At 39.8% G+C, this 21,147-nt stretch overlaps 1 protein-coding gene across 4 annotated transcripts in view; it reads right to left on the bottom strand.

The window, feature by feature from the left end:
- CR2 (complement C3d receptor 2) overlaps positions 1-19,051 on the bottom strand; it is a 37,957-nt gene extending 18,906 nt beyond the window's left edge. For 3 of the 4 annotated variants that reach the window (XM_033195671.1, XM_033195673.1, XM_033195672.1), the window contains exons 1-9: positions 18,834-19,051; positions 5,978-6,367; positions 3,855-4,043; positions 3,671-3,770; positions 3,339-3,421; positions 2,466-2,873; positions 1,644-1,820; positions 1,473-1,563; positions 1,062-1,138 (exon numbers count right to left, since the gene is read on the bottom strand). In XM_033195671.1, the coding sequence (XP_033051562.1) occupies positions 1,062-1,138; positions 1,473-1,563; positions 1,644-1,820; positions 2,466-2,873; positions 3,339-3,421; positions 3,671-3,770; positions 3,855-4,043; positions 5,978-6,367; positions 18,834-18,891 (1,573 nt within the window). In that variant the 5' untranslated portion in view covers positions 18,892-19,051. Of the gene's footprint in view, positions 1-1,061; positions 1,139-1,472; positions 1,564-1,643; positions 1,821-2,465; positions 2,874-3,338; positions 3,422-3,670; positions 3,771-3,854; positions 4,044-5,977; positions 6,368-18,355; positions 18,656-18,833 lie in introns of those variants that run through there. The other variant, XM_033195674.1, reaches the window with a different exon arrangement.
- Positions 19,052-21,147: the final 2,096 nt, after the last annotated feature.

Genomic DNA, 21,147 nt, shown 5'->3' with positions numbered 1-21,147 from the left:
CCATGCCCAGCTAGCTTTTTGTATTTTAGTAGAGACAGGGTTTCACCGTGTTAGTCAGGATGGTCTCGATCTCCTGACCTTGTGATCCGGCTGCCTTGGCCTCTCCAAAGTGCTGGGATTACAGGCATGAGCCACCGTGCGCAGCTGATATGATAATTTATATGGTTAGCTGAGAAAACTTATTGTTAAATGAGCACCTACTTTGTGATAGGCAGTTTCCTCATTTAGAAAGTAGCAATAGTACAATTTAATTTGAATAATTTGAAGTCTGTAGTCTTTTTAAATTTTTATTTTTATTTTATTTTATTTTATTTTTTGATGGAGTCTCGTTCTGTTGCCTAGGCTGGAGTGCAGTGGTGTGATCTTGGCTCACTGCAGGCTCCGCCTCCTGGGTTCAAGTCATTCTCCTGCCTCAGCCTCCCAAGTAGCTAGGACCACAGGCACATGCCACTATTCCTAGCTAATTTTTTGTATTTTTAGTACACATGGGGTTTCACCATGTTAGCCAGGATGGTCTCAATCTCCTGACCTCGTGATCTTCCCCCCCTCGGCCTCCCAAAGTGCTGGGATTACAGGTGTGAGCTACCGCACCGGGTCCTTTTTACTTTTTATTTACATTCTCTGGACTTCCTAGTCTGTAGTCTTATGCAGATTTTACAGAAGAAAGGCTAGAGTTTCAGAGGAGTTGTACAATTGGTTCAAGGTCTCACACTAGTAAGCAGTAGAGACAGAATGTGAATTCAGATCTGACACCAATCCTTTACTCTCTACACTAAACTGTGTATACCCAAATTAAGATGGTGGGTCATATACTCATTGCTATCATTATTCCCATAATCATAAATCACAAAATAGAATCAATAACCAAGTACATTTAAGTTATCGGTGAAGAAAAAGGTAGTAAAAGAAAGACATGGCAAAACTGCAACCATAACTATTGGCAAAATTAATAGAACATAATCTAATACTTTAATTCCCCTAACATGCCCCAAAACAAAAATCTCCCAGGAAATGTATAGATCTCACATTATTTCAGCTCCTGTATCATTTTTGCTACTCACCTTTACAAAGACGAATCTCCATAAACCAAGGAGTTGTGCCTTGACACTCCTGATAAACACTCCCACTTAACTTGTACCTAGAGACAGAGTCATGTATGTCATTTTGCCATCAGGTGACCACTAAGTTAAGCAAGAGTCATGGGCTCCCAAGCAGACTCACTACTTTCAGGCCAAGGAGCAATAACACCAAAAATGTAGCCAACATCAGCACCAACCTCTCATTGCACAGGCATAACTTCCATGCACGGAAAAATAGTATGATAGACACTTCCATAACCACGTGTCAGGCAAGCACCTGAGACAAACTCTTATACGGAGCTTGCAGGGTGTACTGACACAAACTCTTACACAGAGCCTGCAGTGTGTGCTGATACATCAGACTTGAGTCAGGCTGAGTCAACCTTCACTCACCCTTCATCACAAGAAGAATTAACATCTGGTCTAATAAATTGGTGCTGAGGTTTTGTCAAGAGTTGCTTTTCTGTTTCTTCACACACTGCCACTAAGAAAAGAGACTAGGATGAGAATTTAATTCAAGGTAATCTTAAAGTGAACAAAATATCTACATTTGAGGTCTGGCACCTTTGCACTGGGGTACAGGGGGTGTCCATATCCCCTCAGAGGTACACTGTATGGATTCTTCTCCCACCAGCACATAGCCAGGGTTACAGCTATATTTTATAGATGTTCCAGGGGCAAAGCGGACCATGTGTCTATCTTCTTTTTGCCCATTGAGGATGTTAGGAGGGGCCTGGCATTCTAAATGAAAGGACAAAAACAAAACAAAACATAACTGCTTAAGTAAACAACCACAGAAAGAAACTGAGCCAAAGAAATTGACATTCATGCTACAATTCCACTCTGGTGGCCGCTGTATGATACAGAACATATGTTGCAGACCAGCTTTGGGCAATTTTAGGTCACCATTTCCCAATCTTTTGTTGTTGTTGTTGTTGTTGTTTTCTGCACTTAGGCTGCTGCAGATGTTGTTCAGTTTCCACTGGGTGCTGCAACTCCTCTCCTGTCTTTTCCCTTCATAAGGAATCACCTTGTATGTTTTTATGGGAGATTCTGATATATCCCTAGGAATGAGGGCTTGAGTGACTTCTCTTATAAGAAGTCACTATTAAGACAAACAAGCATTTTTCTCCTCGTTTTTTCCCCTATAGATATGGGAAACTTAGTGATTCCTAACATTTATTTTCCCAAGCATATTCCCATAAAATAAAACAATGGTGGGGGCTGGTGATAAGAATGCCCTCTACAAAATTTATATTGATTACATTTAGTAGATTTGAGGGGAATATAAACTGGACAAGGCCCTACTTAAAGCCCATAACCCCTTCTTCTAATTTTTCAAGAAAACAAATCAGAAGCACCTTTTCTGAGTACTGGAACACTCACCCTTTTCACAGACTGGTGCAGATGGCTCCCACGTGCCTTGGGCACTGCATCGGATTTGCTTGCTGCCCTTCAAAGTGAAGCCAAACATGCAAGCAAATATCACAGTGTCGTTATAGGTATATCGATCTTTCTGCCCAGATACTATTCGGCCTCTTAGGATCTGGGGATGTGGACACTGAACCGCAGAAGTAGAAAGTTCACAGCGTGGGGCAGGGCCACTCCAGGTCCCAGTCTTCTGACTATCAACTGTACAACGGAGAGTGTTCTCTCCAATAAGGATGAAGTTCACTCCTTCCTCTGGGTCCGGGTCACAAGTGTAAGTGACTATGCTTCCATATGAGACATTTGCTAGTGAGTTGCCTGTATGTCTTCCATTGAGAATAGGGGGAGGTGGTGGGCAAAAAATTTCTAGGGAAATTGCAGAAAGAAATGACAAGATCATAGATGTACTGAAAACAAAGAATGCCCCAGATGCTCCTTGATACCACTATCCTAGGACAGTGATATCTGAATCTATAATGAATCAATTAAGGCAGCTAAAGCAACATAATTTAGAAGTATGATTCTCAAGCTTCATTCCTGAGTATATGTACTCTACTGATCCTTTGATTTCTTTTACCAGATACACAATTTTCTTTACGTACATGGTCTGGCTACCTACTTAGAAGGTCTACATAGCTTTCAGAGGAGGGAAAGCCTAGGAACCCTATTTTACTTGAGGAAACAAAATATAAGGATGCTTTGGTGAAGACCATATCCTTAAAGATCTCTAGGAGTTCTGTGTTCTGTAAGAGTCCGTAAGGCAATGACTGAACCAAAAACTTTAGTTAAGCTGAGAATGCAGTGCTGTCAGACCATTGTTGCCTAGCCTACCTTTACATACTGGCATTTTGGTCCAAGCAACTCCCTGTCCAGCAATTACACACCGACTAGAAGATGGGCCTTGCAGTTGATACCTGGAGACAGAAGGTTGTCATTCAGAACTATTAGGCAGTTTGTGCTGAAGAACAGCAGCCTCTACTTACAATTCAAGACAAGTTCATTCAATCGGTGTGCACCTGTTCCTTTTATCAGCATTACCTCTCACAACCCTACCTCAGGCTGCCCAGAAATCCTCACAGGGGAGCCTTCTACAGGTTTCACAGTCCACACCATGCACACACAAGCCAAATGAATTAAATCTCATAAATAATCCTGACACTCACCCTTCATCACAGAAAAAGTTTGCAGTTACACCAACTTGGAGAATTGGAGGCTCCTTTACCTTCCCATTGGGAAATCGTCCTAGAGGTTTACAGCGTGCCTCTAAAAAACAAACCAAAGATGAGAAATGTGTGGCAAATAACAGAACAGCCCAGATTCTTAAAATAGATTGTAAATTTAGGGTACCTTCACATGTGGGGGGGACAGCACTCCATTTTCCCGAAGACAAACAGTTAATGATCTTTTCTCCAACAAGCAAGTAACCAGATTCACAGCTGTAAGTCACAGAGAATCCTGGAGCAATGGAGCGGACATTCTCGCTTGTGTGATGTCCATTGTGGATCATAGGAAGTGCTGGACACTCCAGAGGGAAAACTTTGCACACACATACCAGGAAAAAAAAGCCATCAGATGATGCATCCTTCAGAATCTAGAATCAAGGGGATCCAATCTTTTGGCTTCCCTGGGCCACATTGGAAGAAGAAAAATTGTCTTGGGCCACACATAATATACACTAACACATTATCATGATAGCTGATGAGCTAAAAAAATTGCAAAAAAAATCTCATAATGGTTTAAGAAAGTTTATGAATTTCTGTTGGGCCATATTCAAAGCCATCCTGGGCCACATGCTGTCCACAGGTAGCAAGTTGGACAAGCTTGATCTAGATGCTGACTTAGGATACAGATCTAAATAAATAACACATGATCTATGGTAGCCAGTTGTTATTAACTTTCGACCTAGTCTTTTAAAGATCAAACAGGTGTGGTTTAAGTGTATCCATCTTATGCCATAAATAGCCATGAATAGTACATTATTTTTCATTTTTAGTTACACTATGCAAATTACATTTGCCTTGTGAAAAATTTCAATTACCAAAAATGTCAGCTTTCACCTATATTCTCACCCTATCCTTAAGCTTATTCTCTGTTCCAAAAGTAGCATGCTATCATTTCAAGGGCTATCCTGGTAGATATTAGTAATATAGTTTATTGGGATCCTATGCATGATACATATATAGTGTGTGTTTATAACTAATACATATTCTATGCCTTACTTTCTCTACTTAGCAACATGTACACAATATCCTTCCATGTCCATACATATATGTCTGTCTAAATCGTTACAAAGGGCTTAATTGTTTTCAACAGTCATTAAGCTTTCTGACTATCATAAGATCTCCTTTCTCCAATGCTATTTATCAATAGATAAATAAATACAATCCCATTTTATACTAATTTAATAGTTTTGTCAGCTCATTAATCTGCTTAAAATTTGTCAACATTGTTCTTTATTAAGAAAATAAATACCTAATTTGATAGTATAATTTTTGTTAAATATTGCCGATTCTTGTAATTGTGAAATTCAAATTCAGATTTATATTTCAGCAGCAACATAAACCAAACCAAAAGAAAAGGAATAAAGAATTTACAGTAGGTCCCTATTTTCTTTTTTTTTTTTTTTTTTTTTTTTGAGACGGAGTCTCGCTCTGTCGCCCAGGCTGGAGTGCAGTGGCCGGATCTCAGCTCACTGCAAGCTCCGCCTCCCGGGTTTACGCCATTCTCCTGCCTCAGCCTCCCGAGTAGCTGGGACTACAGGCACCCGCCACCTTGCCCGGCTAGTTTTTTGTATTTTTTAGTAGAGACGGGGTTTCACCGTGTTAGCCAGGATGGTCTCGATCTCCTGACCTCGTGATCCGCCCGTCTCGGCCTCCCAAAGTGCTGGGATTACAGGCTTGAGCCACCGCGCCCGGCCTGGTCCCTATTTTCAAAGGCATTTATTTGAAATGTGATGGCTCAGAAGATGACTTGGGGAAATAGTGGATAGCTTCAAAACATGTTTACAGAGACTACAGAGAGAAGGATATCACCTGTGCCAGACTGAATTAGCAGATACTTATACATTAATTTCAAGTCCATTGGGTGTATTTTTGCTATAAGATCCCACCTCTCTTCTCATTTTAACAGTAACACAGATATACAGTTGAAAATCACCCCATTCCTACAACCCCAACAAACTCAGGCCCCATCCTTGCAAAACTTACCCTACTCAATTATTAGGTATGTTTAATTACATTTTTCCATTGTACTTTAAACTCCTTTGCTCAACTGATGTTTTTTGAATGAGCAGTTATATTCCTCCATGAAGAAAAATGAAGAAGCCATAACTTTCACCTTTTCCCTTGTTTCCTTCTTACACCCCCATCATTGCATGTTCACACTGTTTATCCTTCAGGAGGGTACAAAGTGTGGTCTGCACAGAAAGGCAAGACCCCAACCTCCCACCCCAGCTTTCTTTTTATACTCACCACTTTCACAGGTTGGTAGTCGTGTCGGCCCCCACCTACTATTTGCTTGACACCAAACAGACTTGTTTCCGTTCATGGAGAAGTTGGTTTTACAGGCAAATGTCACAAAATCACCATGTATGTAGGGTGGTACAGAGCCTCTAGTTTTGTATCCTCCTGGTACTATGGGCTCAGAGCAAGTAGAATATTTATTGAAATATTCACATTTAGGAGCAGGTTTATCCCAGATTCCAACCACTTGGTCTTTAGTTATGCAAAGTGTATTTTTTTCTCCAATGAGGCGGAAGCCATTTGAACACGTGTACCTTACCACAGTACCAAGAGCGATGGGGGTAGAATGATGACTAATCCGGCCATTTAGGATAGGAGGAGGAGAGCCACAAGAAATTCCTGAAAAGTAGAAAAGGAACTTGGTAGGCATACTGATCATGGTGATAAAATATTCAAATGTAGGTAAAATATCCAAATATATATCATATAACCTTTTCAGAAACAGACTTAAAAATACATATAGTTTATTTCTTCCCTGCTTACTCCCAAGCTCCTAAATTCTTACCTTTTTCTTGATCCTCAGCAAACAGATCAATATTAATCATCCTGATCAAACAATAATAATGAAAAGAATGTATCCAAAAGTTCTGAGTCTGATCAATTTTAATAATGAAATAAAAGGCAAATTTAGCACATGAAAATAACATATTAGTGGCACGTTAGTTACACGTGGGAAGGTACCATGGATTAGGGAAATTTGAGCTCAGCAGACCTAGTTTCAAATCCCCACAGTCATTCAACAGCTGTGTGACCTCAAGCAAGTCTTACCCTCTTTAAGCTTCAGTTTCTTAGTCTATAGTATAATGCAAACTACTTCATAAGGTGTAGTGAGAATCCAGTGCTAAACGTACATGAACAGAGAAAGTACAATACCTGGAACATACTAATTATTCAATGGCTGTTTCAAACACACAACTGGGGGTACAGGCTGTGATTACCACATTTGGTCCTGCTGCTGAAGATACTAGAGCCTCACTACAGGTGATTTGTCATGACTTGATGCTGGGACACTTTGAAAAAGCCACAGGAAGTGAACAGAGGTTTTGAATAATGGCCTCATATTCTTCATTTACTTGTCCTAACAACCATGAAGGATATTGTTTACAGTTACTTTGTTATGCACACCTTTTCTGAGGCAGTCTCAGAATAAAGGGAAAATTGCCAACCTCTAGAACTTTCAGTTAACTTTCTTTTGGCTCCAAGAGGAGGTCTTGAGTGAGAACTGGCATAAGAAGATATAGCCAAACTGTTTCATCACATCAGTGCTATACTTGGTTTCAGTAAGGGTAACTTTTGAGAACTGTTATTTTTATATATATAGAATCTGCAATATAATATGTACTCAACTGAATCAATTTAACATATTTGGTCTGCATTCCAGAAGACAGAGAAGAGTGGCATATATATGTTCAAAGCACACATATGGATAAGATGTGATAATTGATATATGGGTGGGAACACACCAAACATCAAAAGGCAAGATCCATACTTGGTTGTTTTGTTTTCCAATCCCCAGACAGAAATTTATTATTCCAGGGTGTTGTCATTCCTTCTTGGACACACTGACTAGAAGATTTGCCATTTAACTGGAACATTAAACAATAAAGGGTAACAAGTCATCACCAGAACAAACCAATTCTCAGTCAAATTAGTCACTTCTCTCAAGTTGATGGTATTAATGGGATCTATATTTTTAAGATTTTTGACTTCAGGGAAAAAGTCCAAGGTTATTTGTGATCGACCCAACTACATGATAACTTCAGATTAGGTAAAAACATATAGAAAAATAAAATCTTAAAAATCGTATTCCTTTTAACATTCTTCCTCCCCTCTTTTGCATCCAAGTATCAAGATTCTTGTGACCATCTAGAAAAAAATAGTCTCCTTTTCTAGTGAAGAAAATATCAAACATCTTGATCCTCAAGTTTACTCCAGAGAGTCCTTCTTATTGAACCCAGGATCATCTATTCATTCTCCATATTTGGAGCCTTCACTTCTAATCCAAAGCTTTGCTCTTTCAACTGCTGAAAGGACAATTCCCAGCTTTGGCTGGCCATGCGTAATACATACATTTGGAGAAACTAAAGAGGGCTTGGTGAATGACAGAGCTTTTAGTCATAAAGGACAAAGAAAAAGAGAGAAAAAGTCAGAAAAAAAATAACTGTCTTTAGAGATCACACTTCACAATGTTTAACTATGGGTTCTAGGTCTCAGTTCAGGCCCCATCACCTCACACTCACCTCTCATCACAAAGGAAACCTCTGTCCCATGTTAAAGATTAGGAGTAGGAGCTACATAACCATTAAGAAGTTGGTTTGGAGTGGCATCCCATGATTTCACTCGGAAAAAAGAGACAAGGTTGATACATACGCAGGGAACCATTGAGTTTTCCTTAGATGGAGTAGAACTTTGGGCACCTGCACATTTTAGTGCTACATGGTTCCAAGTTTCCAAGGACATATACTGCACAGAGTTAGTTCCAATGAGAGTGTAGCCAGGCTTATATCTGTAGGACACTTCCTTATCTCTTTTGTTATAATTATCATGGTAGATACGTGGAGGTGGCAGATCCCCTGAGAAAAGAGTAAGACATTCTTCTCTGCAGCATAGAGAAGCTCTTTCTAAAATAAGAGCAATCTTCTCTACCACCAGCTTGGGGTTAGTAGGCATGAGATGAAGGTGTTTACATAAGCTGTCCTAAAGGTAAGGCAGATAGTCCTTTGGGTGACATAGAGCAGAGCTGACATGCATTATTTTTTTTTCAGAAATGATGAACTTTATAACTGTTTTCTTTATCTTGATTTATGACAGGAAACATTACCCTACTCATCATTTTCCATTTCATTCAGTTCAAAGGGTCTGAGCCATTCTCTCACCAATATTGTAGCCAGTGAAACCAAACTTTTGCAACACATTTTCACCACCAAAATCTACCTCTTCCTTCCTGCTCCAAAAACAAGGCTAATGAGGTTTCTGAACTTTGTGGGCAAAGCTTTCAATGTTGCCAGGTTTTCAGAGAGTCAGAGACTTCCCAGTAAAAGAAGAGGAGAAGGGGAGTGTGGAGGGTGCAGACTCAACCTGACGAATAGCTTTCTTTCTTAAAGGCTTCATTTTTCAGTATGAAAATGTATAATGTCCACAGTATTTTTTTATTTTTAATTTTGTGCTTGTGATACAGCCTCAGGATGTCCTGAGACATGTGCCCATCTACAGTATTTTGAGTCAAATTCTGATCTCAGCCAATTTCCCCCATTGGTGTGGCCAATGGGATTGAGAGTTCAGCCAATGGAATTGAGAGTTCATCTTATCTTCATTTGAATAAAATCTAGTCATATATATATATATATATATATACACACACACACACACATACAAAATCTCTAATCATTGACTTTGGTGCTATCTGCTTTTTAAAAAAGCATCTTTTAATTTCCCCTACAATAACACAGATCTAGTACTGCCCCAAAATACAAAAGAGAAAGAAGTCCTACATCTGAAACATTTAGATACTACTTTCAAAGTTTACTTTTAAACTCTTTAACTAGGCCAGGTGTGGTGGTTCACGTCTGTAATTCCAGTACTTTGGGAGGCTGAGGCAGGCGGATCATCTGAGGTCAGGAGTTCAAGACCAGTCTGGCCAACATGGTGAAACCCCATCTCTACAAAAATACAAAATTTAGTCAGGCATGATAGCGGGTGCCTGTAATCCCAGCTACTCAAGAGGCTGAGACAGGAGAATCACTTGAACCCAGGAGGTGGAGTTTGCACTGAGCCAAGATCATGCCATTGCACTCCAGCCTGGGCGACTGAGCGAGACTCCATCTCAAAAAAACAAAAACAGAAACAAAAAACAAACAACAACAATAAAAACCTCTTTAACTAGAAAATGCAACCACATATACTATCTTCCTTCTGCCCTTTCCACAGGTACCATATATCTGTTTCCCAAAAAATCCTTGTTTTATTTCTAGATCCTGAAGTTTCAGCCCAACTCACCCCTGAAGCACTTTGGCAGTAGAGGATTCTGTTTGCTGTTTAGTTGACATCATATTACATTGCTGCCTTTCATGGTAAAACCAAGCTTACACTTAAATATCACTGTATCATTTTAAAAAAATGAACATAATCCAGATTCCACAACTCCATTTTCAACTTCTATAATTGAGCATTCAAATAAGAGTAATACACTGAAGAGGAGAGTTGCTGCACAGCTCCAGATATCAACTTTATTACCTTTGCTGGTGCAATGCATTGACTCTCAACCAAGAGGTCAAACAGCTTTTCCCTATTACATCCAATATGGCACTGATGATTTCACAGTAAACCTCTCTCCCTGCTGCTGCTGTCACTGGGGATGGCTGGGAGTGACTTACAAGGAATACCTTTTTAAGGAGTAGGTGGAGAAAGAGAGAATATTATACTTTCTGAGAATTTTCTCTTCATTCTTGCAATCCAAACTGCAACTCAGCCTGCAATTTACCCATTTTGTTGAAATTCTGTATCCTGATCTCAAAGATGATTCTAAATAGGAAGTAGCAAGGTCAAAAGATATAAGGAACGGGCTGGTAAAAACCAAAAAGCTATGAGCTGGTCACCAGTCCCCACCCCAGACCACAGACAAATTGTTATAGAAGGGACCTAGGGTAGCTTACTTTTTGCATGGAATAAAGTTGGCAGTGTGTAATCTCCTTGAATGTTTTAGATGTAAGCATTTATTCACTATGAAATAACTTATAATCAAAGGACAGTAAACAAAGGAAAGTGTGGTAGGATTGGGGGCCATGAGGAAGATGGGTAAGTCATAGCTGTGTGCTTAGAGCTACTCAACCCAAGTGTAACCCTCCTGGCTACTCACTTTGGTGTGCAGATGCCCAATTTCCCTCTGGAAGGGGACAAGAGGAATTAAATAGGGTGCAATAAAGAGATTGTTTTACTTACATTCTTAAAAATGTATGTCATTATCCCAGGTTACAATATTGTCTGAGATAATACATGTAGCAGATGAGTCACTAAACACAAAGAGATGAGAAATCTCACAGTACACGTTTACCTATGTAACAAAACTGCACATCCTGCACATGTACCCCAGAACTTAAGATAAAAATAAAAATAAAAAAGAGATGAATGATCATCTCCCAGCTAGACTTACATTTTAGAAAAGCTTAGTTCTTTCTCTACTGAAAGAATAGCAAAGAATAGAATATCATTTATGACAAGTAGGAGTGATAGATTAAGGATTCATACAATTTAAAGTCAAATGAAAATCAAGCTCCTGGGCAGTAGCACTGGAGATTTAAAATTGGAAGAGAGTAGCCCAAACTTCCTTGTCTCCTAGGAATCCTCTCTAGCTGGTAATCTTGAAGCAGTGTCTCTGGAGTAGATGAGGGAGGTGATTCCTTTTTCCTTATTTATTTTAAAAAGTATGTAGCAATTACTCAGATCTCTTTTGGAAGAGTGACGGTTTCTGGTTGGAACTGCTGTTCTGGTATCCATGTACCCTGGAAATGTCTCCTGCCAACCCACCCTTTATTACAAAAATATGTCACTGTCGACCCAAATGCAATACCCATGTGTGTAATCACAGAGTCCTAAAGGAGTTCTCTATGCCAAACCAACCCAAACAGAATTTCAGACTGGGATTTAGGAGACTTTTTGGAGATTTTTTATGTTTTATATTAGATCTTAACCTGACTGGACTTGCTGACAGGCCTGCTTATGTTTACTCACAGAAATTCTTACATTTACAAAACTTTCCAAAGGATCAGTCAACTCTAGAACACTACTTGTTTAATGCACACAGTCTATATTTCTGTGCATGGACACCAACTTTATTTGTGGTCAATTATAACTTAGAGTCTTCATTTTCCATTTGTATATATATTCTGTTAATCTATGGTATCATCTCCCAAGTCTTCTGCCTTAAAAAAAACTCACATTAACCATTTCCTTTTTGTAACTCATCCTCTACTCTCTGCTCTTCATTCAATTAGTTACCAAAGTTTAGTGACTGGACTCCAGAAATCTCACCCCAAATGAACTATTTTGTCATTGCAGCAGTCTCTCATTGGATCATTGAATGACATAATTTACTTTTCCAATTGTTCTCCCTTGGGCTGGTACATCTTCTATACCATTGCACATATTATCCTTCTAAAACACAAATGTGGTCATGCCACTCTGCACATTTAAAAATTTACTATGACTTACCATTGTTTATAGGGAAAAAATGCATAGATTTTTTACAAGTAAGCTCCAATCCATTTAATCAACTACCATTCATCACTATGTAGCCTATACTCCAACGACACTGATTTTTTTCCAAAGACATTATGTTCTTGCACACTTATGCTTTCGCAAATGCTGTTTCCTCTGCCTGGAGGGCCTATATTTCTCTAATTCTTCTAGGTAGCATTTATGATTTATTTACCTATGACCTCATAACACTTCATAAATAAGAGAACTACATCATAGTACAACGTATATTTAAAAGTCAGTCTTTACAACTACTGTAGGAGTTTCTCAAAGGCAAAGACTATCAGATTAGCTTTTATGTAATTCCCAGGCCCCACTGTCCGGTCTAGAGCTTCATATCTAGTAGTTACTTAAAAGTATTTTTTGAATTGAATGGGACGAGGATGAGGTAATATTAACATTCTTTGTACTCTAACTTCTAACCTCACCCTAACACAGTGTGGAGACCATAGATCAAAGTCATAAAGATCACAGGATGAATAGTTTTGGCCAGCTATCATGACTTAACCCTCACACCCAGTGCCCCTAGGAGTAAAAGGAAGCATGTAGCACCTAGGAGCCCTCTTCACTTGAGATGACATGTGAATTTACTGGTCTTTTATCTTAAACATAACACATTATCTCATCCAGATACAGCGACAGACCCAAAGATGCCTCTATTACAGGATTACTCATGTTTACAGAACTGCTGAGCATCTGACCACTTGAAGATCTCTAGGGAGGTGATAAAGAATGCCTCTTGAGGCCGGGCGTGGTGGCTCATGCCTGTAATCCCAGCACTTTGGGAGGCCGAGGCGGGCGGATCACGGGGTCAGGAGATCAAGACCACCCTGGCTAACACGGTGAAACCCTGTCTCTACTAAAAATACAAAAATTAGCGGGGTGTGGTGGCGGGTGCCTGTAGTCCCAGCTACATGGGAGGCTGAGGCAGAAGAATGGCATGAACCCGGGAGGCAGAGCTTGCAGTGAGTGGAGATCGCGCCACTGCACTCCAGCCTGGGCAACAGAGCGAGACTCTGTCTCAAAAAAAAAAAAAAAAAAAAGAATGCCTCTTGATACACCCAAGAAAGCATTTGTATTTGCAAGACATCCCAACAGCAAACTTAAGACTGATTACTCTGAATTTTAGGCTTAGCAAAAGGAAACCTTGGCAGAAACTTATCCTGACCTAGAGACAAAGGCCACAGAAACATAAAAACCAAGAGAGGCTAAAACCTCTTCTCTGCTTCTGCCTTGTTACCAATTATCCTGAAAACTTTGATCTTTAGGATGTCAGTCTAAAATAGGGCAATATTTTGTGGAATGAAGAACGCATGTCATTGCAGCATGGGTGAATATACATAGAAATAAGCTCAGAGGTTCAGAGAATTTTTAGGGTAGACCTCAGAGATGGAGAAAGTAATTTTTCATAAAATTTCAGAAAATCCTCAGAATTGTTCTATCTCCTTCACTCTTACAAGTAAAAATTAGTAGTTTTAGTTTGTTTGCTTGTTTTTTCACAGTGAGGTCAGAGACTGGGGAAAACAGGAAAGGCACGTGGCAAGGGCCTTGAAGGATGAGTACATATGTTTTGATTTTTTTTATAAGGGTAGTAGGGGGAATGGATATTAATGTTTTCCCAGTTTCACTGAGGTATTATTTGTATGCAAAAAAACTGCACGTAACTAATGTATGCTATTTGGTGAGTTTGTGGGACAAAAAAATAAAAATTTTAAATACAAACTTTCCCAGGATAGCATAAGAAACTAAAGTACATAAGAGATCTTGTAAAAGCTCAGTACACATATGATCCTGTAAAATTACTTTAATGAATTTACATAACTATCTTAGCTAATAAACCTTTAATGCCTAGAGAGGAGAAAACATGTTTATTATTCTTCTTTATTTTATTCTGTTAATCTAGTAGAGTAACATGCCCCCAAAGAGAACTCAGTAAATACTTTCTGATGGGAACTAGATAAAGGGATAGTCATTTCAAGACAGTTTCCTGTAACTTAAAATAACAATATTATTATTAATAATGGAATAGAAGTTATTCTAGGCACTAGGTAAGAAACTATAGCAATGATATACTTAGGGATATAGCTGGAAAAGTCATTTTTCTATGTATGAGAACAAGCTCAAGTTTCAACGCCCTAAACTGACAAGCAGAAAACAAGAAGTTAACTCTTCTTCCAGATCAGATGGTAGTCCAGGCAAAAAAAGTACACAGTTGTAAGGCCCTCCTAGAATAGCAGTGTATTTAAATATCAAATTTATAATCTCCTTCTTTTTCAAACAGGTCTGAGACAGGTACAGGTGAAAGTCAAAGCATAAACATGAACCAGCTGCCACAAGGTCACACACAAAGCTTCCAAAACACAGCCAGACCTTAGCTGTGACCCTACATTGCTACTGGAGAAGTCGCAAAGACTGGTTCTAAGAATAGGCATCATTATTGGGAGCCAGATATCACTATAGGTCCCCTTCGATTTATTTCCTCAGTTACTTTAGTTTTCTCTATTAACAACTACAAAAGTCTCCAAGTGCTTACTCTGTGCAAAATAACAAAATTCTACAAGGAATATCAGGGTTAGACCTCAATGGAGACAAACTTCATGATCCTGATACTACTTGTACTAGTGACTGTAGTCAAGTGACTTAATCTGTAATTATCAAATGTAAATAAGGACAATATCAAATTATCCTCCACAAACTGGAAAACCAATTTAAATTTACAAGATTTAATCAGTGGCAATGACCTGGATGAAGATGGAATGAAGATCTGGAAGCAGCAAAAGCAGAAGGGTGCTTCATAGCATAACTTCCCATGATGAAAGGAGATACAGATCACACTTTCTGGATGGGAAAAAAATGGGAAAGTCTCATTTCCAATAAGGAGACTTAAGGGCTATCTTCCTTTGGGAGCATCAATCCTCGTTAGTAATGAAAGCCAAAATCCCAGGTCACAAGGCAGATCATATCGGAAAAGGGAAGGTTAATCCATGAGCCATCAAATAATACAAATTTTCTTGAAGGCCACTGAACCCTCTTCACATCTTTCTGCAGCCAGGAATAAAACTCAGAGGAGATCATGACTGGATCAAAGATCAAAGATGGTGACTTGACATTCAGACACACATCCTTCCAACCATGTACCATGTTAAAAACAACCAGACGAAGCAGTTTCTGAGTTAAATCAACAGGGATATATTTAATTACTTGGGCCCAGGGACTTTACCAGGAATGGCTTGGAAATCCATTTGAAATGGATGAAAAACAAACATATAGGATAATAAAAATAAAACCAAAATTTTAGAAAGCAGGTAGGAGGGAAAATCATTATTGAGAATGATAATTCATATAATCAAATACCTTAATACTGGGTTTCCTGGCTATTTGATAAGCAAGTTTTGAATGATGATGTCAAAGTTGTCAGAATCAAAATAGAGTCACTAATGGAAAAACAAAACAAAACAAAAAAACACCCTGACAAAGCCAGGGAAGGCCATGAAAACCTTCTCATGCTTGTATGCCTGTTAACCCAAACTATCATAAAAGACTGAAAAACCACAACCGTGCACAAAGGCCACTGCAACCCTATGAGAACATCCTTCCAGCATCTGTCTGTATAACCTCAAACTGGCATCACCCTTGTTATTGGTCTTTGTAGCCAAGGATAATTATTCTAAAACAATTATTTTTCCTTTAAAAACCTTTGTCTTCCTTTCCTTCCTTGAATATACACACAGTTCATGATCACACACATATTCCCATTGCAATGTTCTATTCCCAAACAAATATCTTTTTCTTTTAGAGAGTCTTTCTCTGTTTGTTATTTAGTAAAACAGTTATACATATTAACCAAAGTTCAGTCCTATGCACAGGAGATGTATCTGTGAACATTAGAGACAAGGTTCCCACCCTCATAGAATGTATAATCCAACAGAAAGAGACAGACTGTAGATACTAGGAAATAAATAAGAAGGTGCTGAACATGAAATATGAAATGGAATGATATGTCACAACGTAATGCACTGGAAGGAGAAGGGACAGGGTGGCATGCAACTTCAGTTATGATGGTTAAGGAAGGCCTGTGAAAAAGCAACATTTAAGTTGTGACTGAAGGACAAGGAAGAAGAAGGAAGCAGCCAGGCAAATTGCTGAGTACAGTATTTTAGGCAGAGGTCTAACAGGAGGAATGAATTTGGTATGCTCCAGGGACAGACAGAAGGCAAGTGTAGCTGGGATGCAATGAGCTAAGCAGAATGATACAAGATCAAGGCAGAAAACTCAGCAGAAGGGATCATGCAGGGCTTCTTAGGCCACAGATATGTGAATGTTATCCTGAGTAGAAGTCATTGGAGAGTTCAAGCAGGAGAATCACATGGCCTGATTTACTTTTTTAAAGAAATATTCTGACAACTGGGTAGAGAGTGGATCGAACTGCTACTTTTAGAAGCAAAGAGTACAGGTTAGGGGGAAAAAAATGATGCTTGGACCAAAGGAGTGAGCAGTGGATATATTTTAGAAATAGAATTGGCAAGACTTCTTGTTGTTTTGCATGTGGGGCTGAGGAAACGGGAGGATTCCTGACTTCTAGACTTCTGACTTGGGCTACACAATTGATGGAATTACCCTGTTCTGAGGATGGAAAGCCTGAAAAAGGAGTGTGTGTGTGTGTGTGTGTGTGTGTGTGTGTGTGTATTGTGGCCTTCAGGTAGGGAATTGGTTCAGAATCATTTCCATTCAGACTTGGTATATCTAACATACTAGGCATGAGCCACGGCAGACAGGTGGGGAAGCCCATGAGCAGCACATACATGACAGGGAGCTGGAGAAATCAGGGGGTGTGAGCTTCAGTGAGATCCCATTCCAAAGGGCTAGAAAGGCTGAAGAAACTAGATTTTCTTCCACTAGAGGCCTTTTAGATTTTTGAACAATAGAGTGAAATAATAAAAATATATATATTTCTCAATTTGTTGTTTTTGTAATTGGAAAGTGTCCTATAGGTCACTCTTTAATCTTTCCAATCATGAGAACCAAAATCTCTTAAAAGAGATGAGGTTGTTACACAGGTAATTACAATGCTTAGGAGGGGAATACTGGTAGAAAAATGAGAAATGGACAAACAACAGAAGCACAGGAGCTTGAATGGCTGACAGATAGGTAGACCCGGTATTTCATGGGTCTCCAGTTAAGTGACCTACATGATGCTGATGCTGTGGCCCTGAATTGGCAGGACTGGTGAAGAAGTTGATTTTCAGTTGATAATATCCTCTCTGAAATTTAGAAATAGGTGAGAAGTCAGGGACTGTATTCTGCTCTTAGAAAAAGTTGTGAATGTGCATTTGTTCAAAGGGAGTTAATATGCAGAAAAAGAAAAGAGAGATGAAGATAAGGGTCTGGAGAAAAGTTTAAGGGTCAGGAGACAGTAAAATGTCAGGAAAGCAAACAGTAAGTTGTAATAAGCCAATATGTGCAGTATTCCAGACACCTTAACAAGCTGGATGTGCACAAAAACAATTGGACACCCAGCTTGTTAGCTTAAATGCTGGCTCCATAAAAACAAGTTTGTACAGGAGGCTTATTACTGACATTTAGTAGTAACAACTAATATCCAACTTTCTTTGCTTAGTTTCATTTGTACTCAGGGCAGCTCAGTGAGGTGGAAGGCCAGGTAATCATTAGTTTCATTTTACAGATGAAGAAACTGAAGATCAGGGAGCTAAATGACTTGCCAAAAGTCACCCAGTTATTGAGGTCTGCATACAGTAAACGTCTTATCAACTAGGAATGCATAGTACCAGGGAGATAATTAGAAACTTAGACCCATCCTGTAGCCAAGAGATGCTAATCTTAATTATAATCTTCCATTAAAATCAAGCCAATCTGGAGGAAAAAAGATATAATAAACGGTGAATGAGACCTTTGGGGACGTCCACATCATTACAGAAGGTTAATAACAAGAAGAAAACAATAGTTTTAATCCATGTCTCAAAAATAACTACGGATGGTTAATGTCAAGGATCTCTTTACCAATATCACATTAGAGTTCAGAAAATCTGAGACCCATGCTTGGGAACCAGGTCTTACTCTTATTTAGGGAAGGGAGCCGAGGCTCTACCGCTTTTGCTGGGCAGGAGCGCAGTTCAGGGTGTACAGAAACAGCCTCACGTGGCTAGTTGGTGCCGCACGCAGTGGGTAGATTTCCTGCGGCGAGCGGTAGCGCTGACCGCCGGCCAGAGAGCGATGAGCACCTGCAGAATCCCGGGGGCGGGGAGCCAGGAGACCGCAAGCACCACCAGCACACCGCCAGCCACACGGGGCCGACCAGACAGCGCCCCTCTGTGGCGCAGCTTCCAATTCTGGAGGTCCCAGCTCCCGGAGGAGCCAGTGGGGACAATCAGGACCAGGCGGTTTATTGCAGGGTTCCCTCAAAGCTAGCGGGAGGAGGACACGCGTGGAGGGCTGTCCCCACCTTCTCGCTTTTAGCCCCTGGTTTGCATAGCGGCACAGAAGCCTTCCCTGCCCGGGACGCGTCCCCACCTCCGTGCTCCCCCTCCCAGCTCACCGAGGACCCCCGGTGCGACGAGAGCCAAGAAAACCCCGAGCAGGCCCACGGCGCCCATGCCACGGCCGAAGCCCCCGCGGCGGGATGCGTTCCGAGACCCGCGAGCGTCCGACAGCTCCGCGAGGTCAGGGCTGGAGCAGCAAGCAGCTGTGAGCCAGGAGAGGCGGGCCCTTAAATATTGTCCGCGCACACCTGCAGGCGGCCTGGGGGCTGACGCGGCGCCGGTGAGGGTGGGACAGGCGGGAGGGGCCTCCCGCACGAGGTGGGCAGGGAGCTCTGAGCCACTCTGGCTCAGACTCACCCCTCGATGAGGTGTCTTCCCCACTTTTTTGACCACGCAACCCACTACACTCACTTGTTTCTCTTTCTAGAACTTAAACAAAACTTTCATGAATTAGTACTCACCCTTAGTAACTACAATGTTCGTCTTCTGTGCCATGCTGTGTTATGCTAGACTAGGCTAGGCTATCCTAATTCTTATTTCTAATAAGAATATATTAGAAATCCACCAAACTCATTTCAAAATCTATTAGTGGATTCATCTCCCAGTTTGAAAAAACACTGTAAGTTGACTTAGGGAATATAGGAACTGCAGCCACTTCTGCTCTTCTTTTTATTTTGAAGTAATCTCTACAGAAAAGTTTCAAGAGTACTGCAGAGAATTCCCATATACTTGTCATCCAGATTCTCTGCATGTTAACATTTTGCTATATTTTTTTTACCATTCTCTATTCTTTCTCTATAGACATATATGTACATAGATGTGCTTATATAATTATAATTATGTAATTATTACTTTGGAACCATCTAGCATTTATTCCTACTCTAAATGGTTCACTAAGGAGTTTCTGTTCCATAACTAGAGTGCAGTGATCAAAAATAAGAACTTAATATTGACACAAGGCTATTTTATAAGCTACCATCTGTATTTAAATTTTGACAATCATCTCAATAACCTGCGTTATGGTAAAAACAATAACAACAATAGAAACCAACCTTTGTTTTTCCTGGTCCAGAATCATTTCATGATCATGTATTGTGTTTGATCATTATGCCATCCCCCCTCCCCCACACTTCTTTAATCTGGAAAAATGTCCTCAGCCTTTTTGATATTGCATGACCTTTACATTTTTGATGAATACACTGCAATTATTTTTGGAGAATGACTTTTAAGTCCGTTATCTATTATAATAACAAAATACCCTGAAGTTAGTGGTGTAAAGCAAGAATAAACATTTATGATCTCACAGTTTCTGTGGGTCGGTCAGGTGGTTCCGGCTTGGGATCTCTCAGGAGATTGCAGATAAGATGTCAGCTGGAGGTGCAGTCATCTGAAGGGCTAACTGGGACAGGCGAATCCACATCTAAGATGACTCACTTACCAACCCTTGACTGGAAGCTTCATTCTTCACCAAGTGGATTTTGCCATAGGGCTCGCTGCTTGTATGTTGAGTGTCCTTGTGATATGGCAGCTAGCTTCTCTGAGAACAAGAAAGAAGAAGCCACAATGTCCTTTGTGACCTGTCCTCAGAAATCACAATATATTATCTCCAGAATATCCTATTGATTATACAGATCAGCCCTTTTCAGTGTAGGAGGGCAGTATACGTGGATGGGAATGTCAGGAGACAGAATCACACCCCACAATTTGGGTTTGTCTATCATTTCTTCATGATAGATTCAGGTTATTGAATCTAATTATTTGACAGGCATACCAGAAAGGATGTCGTGTCCTTATGGGGAGGCATATGTTGTCTATTTGTCCTATTACTGGTGGTGGTAACTTTCATCACTTAGTTAAGATGGTGCCTGCCATATTTCTTAGTGTAGACTCAGTATTTTTCCCTTTGTAATTAAGAAGTATTTTATAGGGAGATACTTTAAAACTATATAAATTCCTCATTTTTTCATCAAATTTTTACCCACAAATTTTAGTGTCTATTGATGATCCTTTCTTGAATCAATTTTTACTATGATGGTTGTCAAAGGGTGTTTTTTTCTAATTTAATAATTACTTCTATATTCATCTGTTGGCATTTTACTGTAAATAAAAGTTTTCCCTTCTCTATTTATTCGTTTATCTATATCAGCATAAACTATATCAATATGAATTTTATTTATTTACTCAATGGGTCATAATTCATGGCTACCATTATTTATTTTGATGCTTAAATTCTCCCTGATTGGGCCAGTGGGAGCCCTCAAAATAGTTCCTGTGTCATTTTGACTTGTTCTTATTGTTCTTTCAGCACTTCCTTACTTTCTGGTATACACACACACAAAAAAAGGTGCTCCAGACTCACCTCTAGACCTG

Source organism: Trachypithecus francoisi, unplaced genomic scaffold (assembly GCF_009764315.1).
Source record: "Trachypithecus francoisi isolate TF-2019V2 unplaced genomic scaffold, Tfra_2.0 Lachesis_group5, whole genome shotgun sequence".
In the NCBI taxonomy this organism is placed as follows: domain Eukaryota; kingdom Metazoa; phylum Chordata; class Mammalia; order Primates; family Cercopithecidae; genus Trachypithecus; species Trachypithecus francoisi.
The sequence above is the reverse complement of the archived record's forward strand: the minus strand, read 5'-3'. Positions and strand labels throughout refer to the sequence as shown.